The 17425-nt window shown below is 46.6% G+C and overlaps 1 protein-coding gene across 1 annotated transcript in view; it reads left to right on the forward strand.

The window, feature by feature from the left end:
* Positions 1–8619: 8619 nt before the first annotated feature.
* Positions 8620–17425, forward strand: part of zdhhc1 (zDHHC palmitoyltransferase 1) — an 11880-nt gene continuing 3074 nt past the window's right edge. Inside the window, exons 1-7 of the mRNA XM_030413264.1 lie at positions 8620–9327; positions 10086–10305; positions 10594–10769; positions 12538–12639; positions 13317–13441; positions 14020–14175; positions 14607–14722. Of these exons, the coding sequence (XP_030269124.1) occupies positions 10087–10305; positions 10594–10769; positions 12538–12639; positions 13317–13441; positions 14020–14175; positions 14607–14722 (894 nt within the window). The 5' untranslated portion in view covers positions 8620–9327; position 10086. The remainder of the gene's footprint in view (positions 9328–10085; positions 10306–10593; positions 10770–12537; positions 12640–13316; positions 13442–14019; positions 14176–14606; positions 14723–17425) is intronic.

The following is a 17425-nucleotide window of genomic DNA, read 5'->3' on the forward strand; positions in this document are numbered from 1 at the left end:
AAACAGCATCACATAGATCATTCATATCATCACAACCATCATAGAAACACTGCCAATCCGTGAACTCAAAGCATGCTTGAAGAGAGGTAACGCCGTCTTCAGACCAGCTCTTGACAGTTGTCTCCTTTCTGTCCACACGTCTGAAGCTGGGTTTATATACAGGCATCAGGTATACTCCGCTGTGATAAGAAGCTCCCAGTGAGGGCGTTGGGGGGCTCTGCTGCTGACCCAGTGTCTCACCTGTCTGTTTCGTCTCCTGTCATTTTCATGTTTTATTGTTGTTTAAGTGATAGATAGAGCCCACATTCTCTTTGTGGCAAAATGAAGCTCAGCGTCGGCATGTTACTTTGGCTGGCTGTGTGCCTTCTCAGCAGTGTAATCGTCGAAGTATGGAGTTTACACGGAAAAGTCGGCATCCTCACTTACACGCGGGACCAGCTGTTGTCACTCAGGCACTCAATCAAACTGGGAGACTCTGGTCTGGAGCCACTGGTCAAGTATCCGCAACTCAAAAACACCAGAACGCGAAAAGTTACTAAAATAAAGAAAAGAGGATGGAGAGGTGGAGTGAGAGAAAGACTAAGAGGCGCGGCAGCAGACATCCTCTACCGGTAATAACATTTTCTAATGTTCGCTCTTTGAGCAACAAGATGAATGAACTGATCACTAAAGTTCAATATGATAACGAGTTCCGTCAGAGCAACCTCATCTGTTTTACTGAAAGCTGGTTGAAAGAGGAGATGTCAGACCCCAACATGCCGGGTTACACAATTATTCAGGCTGACAGAGACAGTAGTTGTCACGGAAATCTATTGGCGGTGGCTTGTGTGTGTCTATATAGATACACGCTGGGCTACCCAGTACACTGTCCGGGAACGTGTGTGCACACATGACTATGAAATCCTGGTGGTCTCATTTCGTCCCTTCTAAATCTTCCCCCGAGAGAGTTTGGCCAGATTACGATCATATTGGCCTATGTACCTGGGCCGGACCTCGTGGGAGCTGTGGCCAGGATAGCCGAGAGCTATGACACCGCCCTGTCCCGCGCAGTTAACCAACCCGTCCTGTTGCTCGGCGACTTTAACTCTTGTGACCTGTCCGATCATCTGCCACTCTACATCAGTACGTGGACTGTCCGACCCGCCTGGCACGTACCCTGGATAAGTGCTATGGCAATATACCAGATCCACCTGTAGGCCTGCCTTGGGGAAGTCTGACCATAATGTCATTCATCTACTTCCACGCTACAGGGCTAAACTGAGACGGGAAATGTGATGTATGTGCATATATGACTCCTACCACTAGGTGGAGTATGTTACCAGTGTTGTGTTGTGGTTAACCTGATGAGAGTTTGATAGATGAAGAAACAGAAAGTAAACGGAAGTGAACGCAATCCAGACATGTCTCCGTGTGCTTATGTAACGGAGTTAAGAAGGAGTGTGATTCCACTTGCCATTAAAACTCATCACACAACACAGAAACTTGTTTGTCCTATGGTAATTAAATGCAGCACCCCTGTGGATTAGGGTCGTGCACCCTGAGGGGTAGCAGCAGTCGGACCTCGCTGTCTCCCTGGTCGGTGCATGAGCTATGAGCTCCGCCATTGTTTCTTAATAATTACTTTAATTTTAATGCTAAGAGGTGGTTTAAGTTGTATTTTAAAGCATATAGCTCCCAAACGGCCGAGCACGTCCTTTTCCATGAAAAGTTGACGGTGTTTTTCTCTTAATTGTGTTTACAAAATGGCTAGTGCTGCACGTGTTAGCTAACCTGCACTTTCTTGTCATTTTACACTTTGCAGACGTGTATGTGTGTGTGTGAGAAGAAACTGGGACTGACTGTATTATTAATTCCTCTGCCAGGCCAATGTCCAGAATAAACGGCGAGATTGCCAACTGTGAAGGACTTCTTCGTCTATTAAACTACACAACGCCATGATAGAGTACAAAGAGTACATGTTGCAGGTGATGAAGTGATAAAGGTATTTAATACCATGGACTTTGATGAAGATGTGGATGGTTTTAACGGACTTAAGGACATGTTTAGAGACTACTGTGAGCCACGGAAGAACATCACCTATCTGAGACACGTGTTCTTTACCCGAGTCCAAGGGCCGAATGAGACAATTGATGCCTACGTGACAGACCTAAAGAACAAGGCAAAGGATTGTGAATTTGCGCAGCTGACAGACGAACTGATAAAAGACCGCGTAGTCTGTGGCATAAACAATGACACTGTGGGAGCCAGGGCTGCTCAGAGAGACGGATTTAAGCCTGACAAAGGCTGTGGATATCTGTCGAGCAAGTGAGGTAACGCAAAGTCACATGAAAGCACTACACGAGGAAGCAGATGTAGCCGTGAATAAGATAAAAGTTACCAAAATGAAGAAAGCCAGTAGCAAGCAGTATGAGACTGATAAAGAGAAGGGAGAATGCAAGAGGTGTGGCTACTTCCATGAGCCAAAGAAGTGTCCAGCATATGGGAAAATATGCAACCTGTGTAAATTAAAGAACCATTTCAGTCGCATGTGCAGGTCACAAAAACAACAGTTTAAACCAAGGAAAACTGAGAAAAAAGTACATGAGATAGAACAAGAAGAAGATGATGTCATGTTTATGGGATGTATAGAGATCAGACCAAGTGAGCAAACAGATGCAAAGTTTCAGCTGGATACGGTCTCAACAGAGAACAACAACAGTAAGAAATGGACTCAAAAGCTCAAGTTAAACAACAGTGTGCTAACTGTAAAGCTTGATACAGGAGCAGAGTGCAACGTGCTGTCAGTGAGAGACTTTGAGAGAATCACAAACAAGGATGCTGTACTACAGAAGTCAGGATGTAAGCTAGTTACTTACTCTGGCCACATGATAGCAACAAAGGGCAAGGCAAAGCTCAAGTGTGATTCCAGAGACAAGGAATATGAGCTGGAATTCCAGATCATAGAGAGAGACTCACCTGCTATCCTTGGAAGAGAATCCTGCACAAAACTAGGACTAATCAGAAGAGTGTACAGTGTGGATAAGAAAGACAATACTGACATTCTGAGCAAATATGAAGATGTGTTCACTGGTCTAGGGTGTGTGCCAGGACTGCACCACATCCAGCTCAATCCAGATGTCACTCCAGTCATTCACCCTCCACGGAAAGTGCCAATAGCACTGAAGGACAGAATAAAGGCGGAATTGGATAGGATGGAGGATCTTGGAGTTATTGTAAAGCAGACTGAGCCCACAGACTGGGTGAACAGTATGGTCACTGTGGTGAAGCCCAACAAACTGAGAATTGCATCGATCCCCAAGATCTGAATAAAGCTATAAAAAGGGAACACTATCCACTACGCACAGTTGAAGAGATCATCGCAGAGATGCCAAATGCAAGGGTTTTCTCTGTAGTGGACGCCAATCACGGCTTCTGGCAAGTACATTTGGACGAGGAGACTTCCAACTTATGTACATTTAACACCCCGTATGGACGTTACCGCTTCCTGCGACTTCCCTTCGGAGTGTCGTCAGCTCCAGAAGTGTTTCAAAGGTGCATTGCAGAGAGACTGGAAGGCTTGGAGGGAGTTGTGAACATAGTGGATGATATCTTAGTGTGGGGTGAAGACGAGGAACAGCATGACAGGAGACTGAGAGCACTGATGGACAGGATCAGGAGCATCAATTAAAGCTTATATGGCGAAGTTTCAGGAGCAGGACCACACCTCAACAGCGCCAACTTCCGATATTCCTATAAATAACCACCTGAGCCCTCTCCTCATCTTCGCTCTCGTATTCTGCGCCCCTCCCCCCCACCCAATTTCTCTCTCCCTGTTTCTTCTTTCCTTTCTCTCCTTCGTAGGACCATGAGGGGGTCCGTCGCTGCCCGAGTGCGGCGGCGGATTCTCTACAGAGCTTCCCCACAACACACTCGAAGAGCTCGAAGAACCAAGATCTTCAACGTTTTCGTTTTCTCTTTCTTTCATAATAAATCGTTTAAACGTATCTTGTTGAAGGTGTGGTCCTTGCTAGTGAACCTGGAGTTAAACAAAGACAAATGTAAGATCAGAAGGACAGAGATCACATACGTTGGCCACATTCTGTCTGCGGAGGGAGTGAAACCAGACCAGGAGAAGGTCAGAGCCATACAGGACATGCCCGAACCAGAAGACAAGGCAGGTCTACTGAGGTTTTTAGAGATGCTTCAGTATCTGGCAAAGTTTGTCCCAAACCTCTCTGACGTGAGTGCGCCGCTCCGGAAACTCCTGGAGGGTGACGTAGCTTGGCAGTGGGAGGCTGAGCAGCAGAAAAGCTTTGAAAAGTTGAAGATGCTTGTGAGCAAAGCCCCGGTGCTCAGGTATTTTGATGTGAAAAAGGATATAACACTGTCTGTCGACGCGAGCTCTGAAGGTCTGGGAGCAGTGTTAATCCAGGATGGACAGCCGGTGGCCTATGGCTCAAGACCGCTGACTGACTGTCAGAAGAGGTACGCACAAATTGAAAAAGAACTTTTGGCGATTGTGTATGGGTGTGAGAAGTTCAAACAATATGTTTATGGCAAGACAGTGCATGTTGAAACAGACCATAAACCTTTAGAGACTGTGTTTAAGAAATCACTCCAGAAGGCTCCACCGAGACTCCAGAGGATGCTGATGAGCCCCCAACCCTATGATTTGTGGGTCAGCTACAAGCCTGGAAAGGAGCTCTACATCGCAGATACACTGAGTCAAGCTTACCTGAAAGAGAAACCAGAGCAACTCCTGGAGGATGAACTACAGCTACATCTACTAACAGCTCAACTACCAATCACAGAAGAGAAACTGAACACATTCAGAACACAAACAGCGGTTGATGAGGAATTGCATATAGTCATGGATGTGGTCCAAGCAGGATGGCCAGCAGAAATACAACATGTACCATAGGGCTGGGACGATACGGGTAACTCATGATTCGATACTGTGACGATATTTGGCCCACGATAATGATAATATCACGATACGCGATATCTGCAATATTCGATATATTGCAAGAAATTTCTTCAACAATATATCACGATATGTGACTGAAAAAGAAAAACGTCTTATGCATCTATTGCATTTATTTTATTTTATTTTCTATAAATGTAATATGCCTTGATATGTCCAGGTTGACCCAAAGCACTTTTATGTTCCCACTTCCCAGGTACTGGATAGGTGAACATAACTCTGCACATAATTGGTTGCATACAGAAATGTGCCCAATATTTCATTTAATTGTTATGTTATTCTTATCTTGTTTAGCTATTGTTAAACTAAAACGGGCCCAAGTTTACATAAAACAAATTGCTACTGACTTTTCAGTGTCAGAAAGCACTGTCCTGGTTTACATAAGACATGTTGTTAATGTTCATGCACTTTAATGTGTCCAGGCAGCTCAGGGTTCTCTCCAGACGCCGCTGTACTCATTATCAATGTTAGCTGCTTTACAGCGGGTGTTAGTGGGCTGCCGCAGTCTTCTCGTTAAAAAAAAGCCCCAATTCCCCAAAGGGAATGGACGGACAAACGCTCCCCCCCGCTGACGGCGATAACGACCGCACCAATGTTCTCCTGTCATCTGTCTCGTAAAAGCCGAAGTGGGTCCACACTTTAGAGTGGAAACTTGCGGGTGGGTCTTTGATTTGTTTTTCGTTGTTCGTATTTTCCGCCATTCTTGCATCTGTTCTTCTTCTGTTGTTAACTCCTCTTCTTCACCGGCCGCTGCTTACGCCTACTTTACCCTCATTTACGGGATTAGCACCCCCACAAACAGGACAGGAGAGAGTAAGTACTGACGGTGACAACGTGGTAAATCCATAATGTGTGTTGTAATAAAATATTGATATTTGCTGTCAGTGTATCGATTATTGCGACAGAGAGCACAACAATATATTGCAATATCGATTTTTTTTCCCACCTCTAATGTACCAGCAGACATCAGAAAATATTGGACATTCAGAGAGGAACTTACATGTTTTGATGGTCTACTCTTCAAGAACACGCGACTTGTCGTTCCAAGTAGCTTGAGAGCAGACATGCTTGCGAGAGTCCATGAAGCTCATCTTGGAATTGTCAAATGTAAAGAAAGGGCGAGAGACATCATGTTCTGGCTAGAGATGCACCGATCGATGGGCAACCGATCGCAATCGGCCGATAATGCCCCTATCGGTTTTGATCGGAATTCTCAAAATAGATCACATCAGGCCGATCAGATGACGTTTAAGTATAAAGACAGTGCATTAACTGCATGCAGGGAGGGAATTTCATGGCCGCCGTTGCCCCGCGCCACAGTGTCCTCTGTGCCCCTGGCCCGGTCAGCGTAGCAAGCTTGCCTTTAATTACAGCCACCTGAGTGCACAGTGGTCACTCACAGTAACTTCAGTGAGTCCGCGGTTCGTGCAGGTGGAGTCTCATCATCACGATGATCTCACGTGAAAGCCTCTCAAACAGCAGCAGCGTCTCAAAACAGAAGTCTGCTTAATGCTCCAATTTGATCTTTTGTTAAAATGATTTTTTTGTCCCTGATTTTCATTGTCCTCTTAAGAACTGCGTTTTCCTTCTTTACATTCCTCAGTGCTGCCCTGTTTTTGTTTTTATTAGATTTTCTTGTCGTTTTAATTGTTTTAGGAGCTGTGATTCTGTGGTTGGTGGCTTCCTGCTCTGCTGGCTGGCTGATGTGAGCTCTCCCTGTCTGTCTCTCCTCATCTGCCATGTCCTTTCTTTCTTCTACCTCACTTTCCCTTCTCTCACTCCCATCCTTTCTTTCCTCAGTTTCGGAAACTGGTGGAAGTAGAAGACATGGCACTGTTTATTTTTAAATATTAAAATAATAGTGTGTCACTAAAACAAGAAATATTGGTTAATTATCATGAGTTCATACACATTATACCTGTGTCACTTTTAACACAGTAGCTGTGATCAGCAGCTAGGGACCCTGTCTTTGCAGGTGAAGGGGGGCATTGTGGAATAGGGGCCCTCCTCTTTCTGACTACTGGCCTCAAAACGTGCCTGCAGAGTGACTTAACCTTAGTTCTCACACTCAACAACTCACTTTTATCTAGCACTATGGACATGTCTGGCATATATCCCATAGTGGTTGAATGCACACTATCAGATGGCACATTACACTTAGTAGATAAGTTGAAAATCTTCGCACATATAAAACACATCCAGTTAAAACCTGTGGCAACTTGACAAAATGTGTTACACATCAGTGGATTATTACATCTACTTAATTAACCATAAGCAGCAAAAGCTGTTGATGATTAGAAAATGTGACTCTCCATAACTGAAAATGATTTTGGGGGTTGTATGAGATCCCTCTGCCTTGTATTACCTGCACTAGACAGCAGTCAGCACTCTCCCAGGTTGCAGGAGGAGGGCAGAGTGCAGACACAGAAGCAGAGAGATACTTAAAAGTGGGACTTCTTTTAGGAGCTAAAATATGTTTTGTTGTTGCTGTGTTGTAGTCGCTGTGCTCAGCGGTGTACCACTTTCTGGCCTTCTCCAGCACTGTCCTGAAGCCCCCTCATCTGGTCTGGGGTTGCCCGATGTTCACCTTCTTGGTTTGGGTCTTGTTTCCAAGATGGCCATTAAGTTAAGTGTTGTTTTTTCCTGTAATTTTTCTTTTCTTTTTTTTTTTTGCCTTCTTTTTGCAACTTAATAATAATAATAATAATAATAATAATAATAATGCATTTTATTTGAAGGCGCCTCTCAAAGCACTCAAGGACACCGCACACAACAACAGTACAACAAAAAACAGGGGACAATTTACTGCAAATAAAAATAGATAAGTAAGAGGATGCAATTACATGGTGTCGGCTCGGGGTGCAATAGAGTGGATCCCAATTAATTTGCATTGTTTTACCTGTTCTGTGTTCTCTGTTTTTAATTTAAAAAATCTTAAACTTCCTAGTGGTGTGGTATTTGAAAGTGTGCGAAAGTACAAACGCATTGTTTGATTATGTATGATTACCTCACATATTTTTTAGTTGTTAACATCTTTGTAGGGGGTAAATTGCTCCTTCTGACTTTAGCCACCCATGCTTTTCTCCTGTCTCTGTCTTTGGGGAGGCCATACATATGCACAGCTTTCTCCGAGCGTTAGGAGCATCCCCATGCAGCACAGCACACCAAGACTGTATTTATGTCAACATAGGAAAGGACACAAACAGCTTGACATGCTGATTGGTTCTTTAGACTGTGTGTGATTAATTATGCATCAATGAGTAGAGTCAGATTGGGATAAGTAAGAATAGTTAACAAATGGTGATAGAATTCCATTTATTTGCCATTAATTCAAATCAAAATGTAATTTATTTGCCATGGATTTCCTGTTAGAACACAGTTATCATCATAATGCTGTTGCGATTCCAGACTTATTGTGCAGTCAATTGGCAAATCATTGTTAGTCACCTGGTAGTCTGCCTCACTCAAGTCTGACAGTTTAAAAAAAAGAGAAAATATTACGATTTTATTGCTGTCGACGACCGTACGGGTTCAAGTTAACGGAGTTCAAAGCAATTAACACAGGCATATAAATGTTACAAAGCAAAGCATTTATTGACCATTATTTAACGATTATCGTGATTTTCCTGTTGTTTTTAATTGCCCGCCATCACTTCCTGGAACGTTTGGAGGGCTACATGGACCACGTGATCGGCCAGCGTTTTGAACTTCCGTTGTCGCCACGCTCTCTCAGGCAGTGGGCGGGACCAGCTCCAGTGACCAATGACAGCGGACCTGGAGCGTTACCAGGGAGACGGCGTACAGAGGCAGCAGCTAACAGGCTAACAGGCTAACGGGCTGGTTAGCGGAGCGTTGAATCAGCAGCGACCGTTAAATATTTAAAATCGTTAGAACCATTAAAAGTTAAAGCCTGCCGTCTGCCTCGCGCCCCGCAGGCACCGCCTCCGTATGTCGGCTTTAGCTGACTAGCATGGTGGCCGCGGCTGACGATGCTAGCGCTAGCAGTCGGTGGATAGATTAGCACGCTAACCAGTTCCCTGAACTACGGTGTTAATACAACTGTTGTCCGGATACAGCTCGAAGTCATCCGTAGGCTCAGCTCGCTGATGTAGCCAGTTAGCACGGAGCTACCGCTGCAGTTTAACACGGGTAGGGTCTTCAGCCGGGATGGATGTGAGCTAACAGCTGGACTGGGACGGTCTGACCCGCGTCTGTGGTTCTTAGGACGGAGCCTGAGTGCCGAGTCGAGCCGGGTGGGTCTCCCCAGGAGCAGCTGGTCCTCCCGGGCTGGAGGACGGCAGACCTCCGGTCAGGCCCCGGCTCGGGGATGAGATGACCCGTTCCCGTTAACCCGAGCTACACAGGTGAGCTGCTCTCTTACCTGTTCAACCCGAGCTACACAGGTGAGCCGCCGTCACACCGTATCAGAACATCAACACCTGTTTGAAATAATGAATAATTATTAATAATTATCAATATTAATGTGATGAAGTCATTAATCCAACGCCTCCACGTGAATATCTGCTGATATATATGATCATTAAGGATCAAATTACCTGACCATTTTCTTGATCAGTGATTGCTTGATCTGTAAAGTGTTACTGTACTCAGTTCAGTACATCTGGTGTGACTTCAGACTCTGATGGATGAATCTACAGTGAAAATGAGCCAAAATCATTTATGATGATCAGAAAAGCTTTTTAATAGATAAATGATTTATTGATTAATCTGGTTCTGTTTTTATGTTGTGACACGATCTCATACCAAACCATCTGTGTCACATCACAAGACTGTTCACACCTGCTGTCATCATCGGTCCTGAGTGATCTGATCACAGGACAGGTGATAACAGCAGGTGTGAGCTGTCAGAATCAGAGTCAGGACAGGTGATACCAGCAGGTGTGAGCTGTCAGAATCAGAGTCAGGACAGGTGATACCAGCAGGTGTGAACAGGGCCTGGAGAACATCACATTGGTGTTTCCTCTGCAGCTCAGTGACAGGTAAAGATCATGAAGCCGCTGTTTAAGCAGCTCCACCCTGCAGCTCATCTGTTGCTCATGTGATGAAGACCATGCTGAAAACAGAAATTGAACACAACGTGTGGTGATGAATGTGTGTGCAGGATGGATGTGTGCTGTAGGAACCCGAACCGCACGGCGCCGGTGGGCGAGGACGGCCCTCAGAGAGCCGACGTGCCGCTCTGCTCGCGGACCAACGGCTGGAGCTGGCCGCCGCACCCCTTCCAGCTGCTGGCCTGGCTGCTCTACATCTTCTTTGCTGTCACTGGCTTCGGCGTGTTCGTCCCCCTGCTGCCGGCTCACTGGATCCCTGCAGGCTACATCGTATCCTCAAACTCAGTCTGCAGATCTCTCATGATGTTTCTCCAACATGTCTGACAGTCACAGATGCATTCTGTATTGATTTGATTATTGATCAGTGCTGTAGTCATAGAAAGACATTTAACATCACCTCAGTCCTCAAGCTGACAACTCAGCTGAAACTGACTCATGTTCCTGTGACAGAGCAGAACAGGAGGACCGACTGATACTGGTGATGATATTTAAGTTTAAGTCATCTGAATGGTCCAGAAATGGTCCAGTTTTTTTGTGTGAGTCCTGATCTGAGTTCAGTGTACGGGCGTCATGTTCGTGTGTCACCTGTGCGTGCACGTGATGGCCGTGTCCATCGACCCAGCTGACTACAACGTCAGATCAAAGAGCGACAAAGGTCCGGTCCCGGTGTTCGACCGCTCTAAACACGCTCACGTCATAGAGAACTGCCACTGCTACCTGTGCCAGGTGGACGTGTGAGTAACACACACTGCACACACTACTGAAGGCACAGACACACACTATACAGTACATCTGCTGCTCACTTCACATGCTTTTGACACATGTTGAACATTTTAAATATTATACAATATTAAACAATATTATTAGTAGGGGTGTGCATTGGCACTGCCCTCACAATTCGATTCGATTACGATTCACCAGGTAATGATTCGATTCATATTCAGATATTGAACAACAGATTATATTAGCTGCTATGTGTGTATTATCACTCTCCTGTTTCCCCAGGTGTTCCCCCTGTTAATCTAAACCCGCGGGCAGTTTATAATCATATGGAGGCTGTTATAATGTGTAGTGATTGAGATCCTGACCCACCAAACATCCTGGAAAGTGACAAAGTTAAGTTTTTCGCGTTAAATTACATAATTATACATAATCACCATCAGTAAACAGGACGCTGTCTGACTCTGTCACTCGCGGGGACGGAGGCTGTTTTCTGGGGGAAAGTTCCCTGAAGTCTCGGTCAGGAGGGCTGACAGTCGCGGTGATTTATTTTCATCACAAACACTCGGTGAGTTAAAGTTTTTTTGCTGCTGACAAATAATATTATTACAAGTTTGTCGACTTCGAATGAACTTTACAATACAGTTAAATGATATGAATGAACGTATTGACACAGATGGTCAGTATTGATCTGTGTATAGGACTTTTTTCTTACGCTCATTGATTTCACTATAAGAATAGTTTTTCTTTCTTGGCTCCAATCTTGGATTCAGAGCTTTACGATGCGTCCTGTTGTCAGAGGATTGATCCTGAGGTGCTTTAGTGCTGCTTCATGTCGTGCTATTAATGAACACACAGGTGTGTTGTTGTACCTGAGCAGGTGACTGTTTCCTCCACAGTGACAATGTTACTCTCAGTGGACGACACAGTGTCTCTACGGGCTCTCAGTGTTTATACACACACACACACACACACACACACACACACACACACACACACACACACACACACACACAAACAAGCAGCGAAAGAAAAGACTCTCCATAACTCCCCTGACAATCTTCATGTTTTTAAGATGTGTTCCTTATCAAAGTAATCTATTACATCCATGAGTACACTACAAACAGGAGCTGCTGACAGCTCATTGAACACTCAAACATGGTGAACATCTGAACAGACACATATCAAAACCAGGGATCAGTGTGAGGGGAGTAGCTTAGGCGTGGTGTCTCCATTCTGTCTGAGAGGAGTCGACAGTGTTGTAATATTTGTGTGAACCGATCATTTCAGTGAGAGTTGCTCTGTGCTCAGGCTCTCAGCAGTCTCCATGTTTAATGCAAACGTTCCTCATCATGATGTAAATAATAAAGAGCTCCTTTGATTCTGAGCTGCAGCAAAAACAAGGTCAGTGTGTCAGAGTCCCCCAAGAGGCCTCCGAGAACTGGGTCAGAGAAGACAGACTGACAGGCAGAGACCTCGTCCAGGCGAGACCTGTGTCTCTGTGAGGACACTTAGTAGAACAGCAGCTGGTTCCAGCAGTAACAGTTCTACTGTAACTAGCAGCTGGTTACTGTAGAACTCTTACTGCTGGAACCAGCACTGACCTTCATGATGAACACAGAGGTTCAGTTAAATAGGTAACAGATGCTCAGTCTGAGGCTGCTGGAGATTCAGTGTTTTATTTGAACTCATCTCCTCTGATTCAACATGCAGTGCAGACAGCAGAGGGTGCTGGAGAGACATCCTGCAGGTTAACGCCATTACTGTCTGTGTGTGTTTCAGGGGTCCCAAGTCAAAACACTGCAGTGCCTGTAACAAATGTGTTGCCAACTTCGATCATCACTGTCGGTGGCTCAACAACTGTGTGGGGAGCAGAAACTACAAGTGAGGCTGCTTCACTTCTGCTTCTGCTGTTCTGATGTGAACTGGTGCAGTCATGGAGGTGTCTTGGAGCATATATATAACACATAGCCTGTGTGTAACCTGACAGGTGTTATGGAGGGCAGCTGCTCATTAAGCTAAGAAGAGACCAGTGAATCATTTTAATTAAGTCAGATCTTCTCCCATCTCATCATCAGTCAGAGAATAACATATATGATCCTCACATGATATAAACTATGACTCTGAGTGACACCTCCTGGGCTCCATGTTTATAAATTAATATCCATGTTCATTATTACATGTCCTGTTGTCTGGTGGTCCAGTGTCAGTCTGTGCCCTCAGCAATACACAGAAATATATCTGGACGAGTGAACACAAACCAAAAGTAGTCTGAGATAATCAAAAAACAATCAGGTCAATCAAAGACAGGAAGCAAAACTTTTGCTCTGATATTTTCATCTGAAGTCAAACTTGTGAAATGTTTCAGTGCTGAAGAAGTTTCATTCACAGTCACAATGTTGGTGTTCCCAGCAGTCCTCTGATCATCACACAGTACCACACAGTACCGGTTACTGTGTGGTACTGTGTGTATTCAGCTGTATTTACTCTAGTACTATACTGTGATACAGTACAGAGTGAATAACTGATTATTAAAGTAAATCTTCTTCTCCACTCTGCAGGTTGTTCCTCCACAGCGTGATCTCAGCTCTGTTGGGTGTCTGTCTGGTTCTGGTTGTGGCCTCCTACGTTTTCATCGAGTTCTTTCTGGACCCGTCCAAACTCCGCACGGACAAACACTTCCTGAGTAAGACCTGACCTCTAACCCTGAACTCACCTGATGGAGCATATTCAAGCTTTATGTCATCAGGTGATCTCATCACAGACCTGAGAACAGCAGAGAGACAGAAAGACAAATGGCATCCCAGCAGTCACTGGTGGAAATTGAAAAGTGTTCAGATCCTGTGTAATTCATCAGGTCTGAGTTCAGTCAAATCTGAAGAATTATAACACAAGTGACACTGATAGAATCTGGTTCTGTTCTGGTTTCTGTGCTGTCCTTTAGTTCACAGTGCTGACATTAATATAGATCTCCTGCATGATGTTATTGTGATCAGAAATCAGTTGTTAGCTCTCAGTCTGACTAGTGTCCAGATGAGGTGTACAGACAAACCCTTCAGAATAAAAGTTTGTCTAATCGGCATTCAGAACAATTCAGAGGTTCTAGGTTCTACAGAGAAGCTGAAACGATAAATGAAGATCTTTATTAGGAATAAGTTGACACTCTGTCATCTGCATTCAAATGTGTGTGTGTGTGTGTGTGTGCGTGTGTGTTTGTGCGTGTGTGTGTGTGTGTTTGTGTGTTTGTGTGTGTGTGTGTGTCAGTGATGAATGAGACGGCGGTGTGGTTGGTCTTCCTGCCTGTCGCTCCTCTCACCTCAGCAGCAGCAGTGATTCCTGCTCTGGCTGCGGTCACCATCGCTCTGGGGCTGCTGTCCTCTGTGCTGCTCTGTCACCTGCTCTGTTTCCACTTCTACCTCAGTAAGACACACACCAAACACACACAACAACACACGCACACACAGTCTTACTGATGGTGATGTCGTTAGCTTCACTGTGCAGAGTGATTTATTTGAATTTGTCTGAGCTCACCTTGAATCTAACACCTCATACCTGCAGGATTTAATGTAGTGTTGTGACAGATCTGAACTCTGTATTTTTTTGAATGAATGTAACTCCTGCAGACAACAGTCAAACTTTACAGATGAACAATAATGAGTAAATGTTTAGATTGTGGATATTACACACGGAGGCGGTGTGAAGAGGACGTTTATCTAAGCAGAGCCTGTAGGGGTTCTTTCAATCACTTTTTAAACAATATTAAACACATCCTCTTTTTTTCTCGCCCCCTGATTCAGTTGTTTCCTCATAGCAGATGTGGTCATGATCATTATTCACTGTTGTGTGTGCAGTGTGGAACAGGCTCAGTACATATGAGTACATCGTCCGGCAGCGTCATCGCCACGACAGCAGAGACTCCAAGAAACCAGGATCAGTGAAGGAGATGACCGTTCCATCAGTCGTCAAGGTAACTGAGGCCCCGCTAACGGCCGTTTTGGGTCTGATGACCTCCATCCACATGTCTGTCTGTCCTCTCTGTCCCCCCTCATGTCTTCTGTCCTCTCTGTCCCCCCTCATGTCTGTCTGTCCTCTCTGTCCCCCCCTCATGTCTGTCTGTCCTCTCTGTCCCAGTCTGTCTGTCCTCTCTGTCCCCCCTCATGTGTTTCTGTCCTCTCTGTCCCCCCTCATGTCTGTCTGTCCTCTCTGTCCCCCCTCATGTGTTTCTGTCCTCTCTGTCCCCCCTCATGTGTTTCTGTCCTCTCTGTCCCCCCTCATGTGTTTCTGTCCTCTCTGTCCCCCCTCATGTGTTTCTGTCCTCTCTGTCCCCCCTCATGTCTGTCTGTCCTCTCTGTCCCCCCTCATGTCTGTCTGTCCTCTCTGTCCCCCCCCATGTCTGTCTGTCCTCTCTGTCCCCCCTCATGTGTTTCTGTCCTCTCTGTCCCCCCTCATGTCTGTCTGTCCTCTCTGTCCCCCCTCATGTCTGTCTGTCCTCTCTGTCCCCCCTCATGTGTTTCTGTCCCCTCCTCATTGTTTTTCTTCCTCTCTGGTCCCCCCTCATGTGTTTTCTGACCTCTCTGTCCCCCCTCATGTGTTACTGTCCTCTCTGTCCCCCCCTCATGTGTTACTGTCCTCTCTGTCCCCCCTCATGTTTTCTGTCCTCTCTGTCCCCCCTCATGTCTGTCTGTCCTCTCTGTCCCCCCCCATGTCTGTCTGTCCTCTCTGTTCCCCCCCTCAATGTGTGTTCTGTCCTCTCTGTCCCCCCCTCATGTCTTCTGTCCTCTCTGTCCCCCCCTCATGTCTGTCTGTCCTCTCTGTCCCCCCTCATGTGTTTCTGTCCTCTCTGTCCCCCCTCATGTGTTTCTGTCCTCTCTGTCCCCCCTCATGTGTTACTGTCCTCTCTGTCCCCCCTCATGTGTTACTGTCCTCTCTGTCCCCCCTCATGTGTTTCTGTCCCTCTCTGTCCCCCCTCATGTGTTTTCTGTCCGCTCTCTGTCCCCCCTCATGTGTTACTGTCCCTCTCTGTCCCCCCTCATGTGTTTCTGTCCTCTCTGTCCCCCCTCAGGTCTGTCTGTCCTCTCTGTCCCCCCTCATGTGTTTCTGTCCTCTCTGTCCCCCCTCAGGTCTGTCTGTCCTCTCTGTCCCCCCTCATGTGTTACTGTCCTCTCTGTCCCCCCTCATGTGTTTCTGTCCTCTCTGTCCCCCCTCATGTGTTTCTGTCCTCTCTGTCCCCCCTCATGTCCTGGTCCTGTCCTCCTTCTGTCCCCCCTCATGTGTTTCTGTTCCTCTCTGTCCCCCCTCATGTCTGTCTGTCCTCTCGGTCCCCCCCCTCATGTCTGTCTGTCCTCTCGGTCCCCCCCTCATCTGTTTCTGTCCTCTCTGTCCCCCCTCATGTGTTACTGTCCTCTCTGTCCCCCCTCATGTGTTTCCGTCCTCTCTGTCCCCCCCTCATGTCTGTCTGTCCTCTCTGTCCCCCCTCATGTGTTTCTGTCCCTCTCTGTCTCCCCTCATGTGTTTCTGTCCTCTCTTTCCCCCTTCATGTCTGTCCCTCTGTCCCCCCTCATGTCTGTCTGTCCTCTCTGTCCCCCCTCATGTCTGTCTGTCCTCTCTGTCCCTCCGTCTCATGTCTGTCTGTCCTCTCTGTCCCCCCTCATGTGTTACTGTCCTCTCTGTCCCCCCTCATGTCTGTCTGTCCTCTCTGTCCCCCCTCATGTCTGTCTGTCCTCTCTGTCCCCCCCTCATGTGTTACTGTCCTCTCTGTCCCCCCCATTGGGTTACTGTCCTCTCTGTCTGTCCCCTCTCATGTGTTACTGTCCTCTCTGTCCCCCCTCATGTGTTACTGTCCTCTCTGTCCCCCCTCATGTCTGTCTGTCCTCTCTGTCCCCCCTCATGTCTGTCTGTCCTCTCTGTCCCCCCTCATGTGTTACTGTCCTCTCTGTCCCCCCTCATTGTGTTACTGTCCTCTCTGTCCCCTCTCATGTGTTACTGTCCTCTCTGTCCCCCCTCATGTGTTACTGTCCTCTCTGTCCCCCCTCATGTCTGTCTGTCCTCTCTGTCCCCCCTCATGTGTTACTGTCCTCTCTGTCCCCCCTCATGTGTTACTGTCCTCTCTGTCCCCCCTCATGTGTTACTGTCCTCTCTGTCCCCTCTCATGTCTGTCTGTCCTCTCTGTCCCCCCTCATGTGTTTCTGTCCTCTCTGTCCCCCCTCATGTCTGTCTGTCCTCTCTGTCCCCCCCATGTGTTACTGTCCTCTCTGTCCCCCCCTCATGTGTTTACTGTCCTCTCTGTCCCCCCTCATGTGTTTTCTGTCCTCTCTGTCCCCCCTCATGTGTTACTGTCCTCTCTGTCCCCCCTCATGTGTTTCTGTCCTCTCTGTCCCCCCTCATGTGTTACTGTCCTCTCTGTCCCCCCTCATGTCTGTCTGTCCTCTCTGTCCCCCCTCATGTGTTTCTCTGTCCTCTCTGTCCCCCCTCATGTCTGTCTGTCCTCTCTGTCCCCCCTCATGTGTTTCTGTCCTCTCTGTCCCCCCTCATGTGTTACTGTCCTCTCTGTCCCCCCTCATGTGTTTCTGTCCTCTCTGTCCCCCCTCATGTGTTACTGTCCTCTCTGTCCCCCCTCATGTGTTACTGTCCTCTCTGTCCCCCCTCATGTCTGTCTGTCCTCTCTGTCCCC

The sequence above is a fragment of the Sparus aurata genome, chromosome 4, assembly GCF_900880675.1.
Source record: "Sparus aurata chromosome 4, fSpaAur1.1, whole genome shotgun sequence".
Taxonomy (NCBI): Eukaryota; Metazoa; Chordata; class Actinopteri; order Spariformes; family Sparidae; genus Sparus; species Sparus aurata.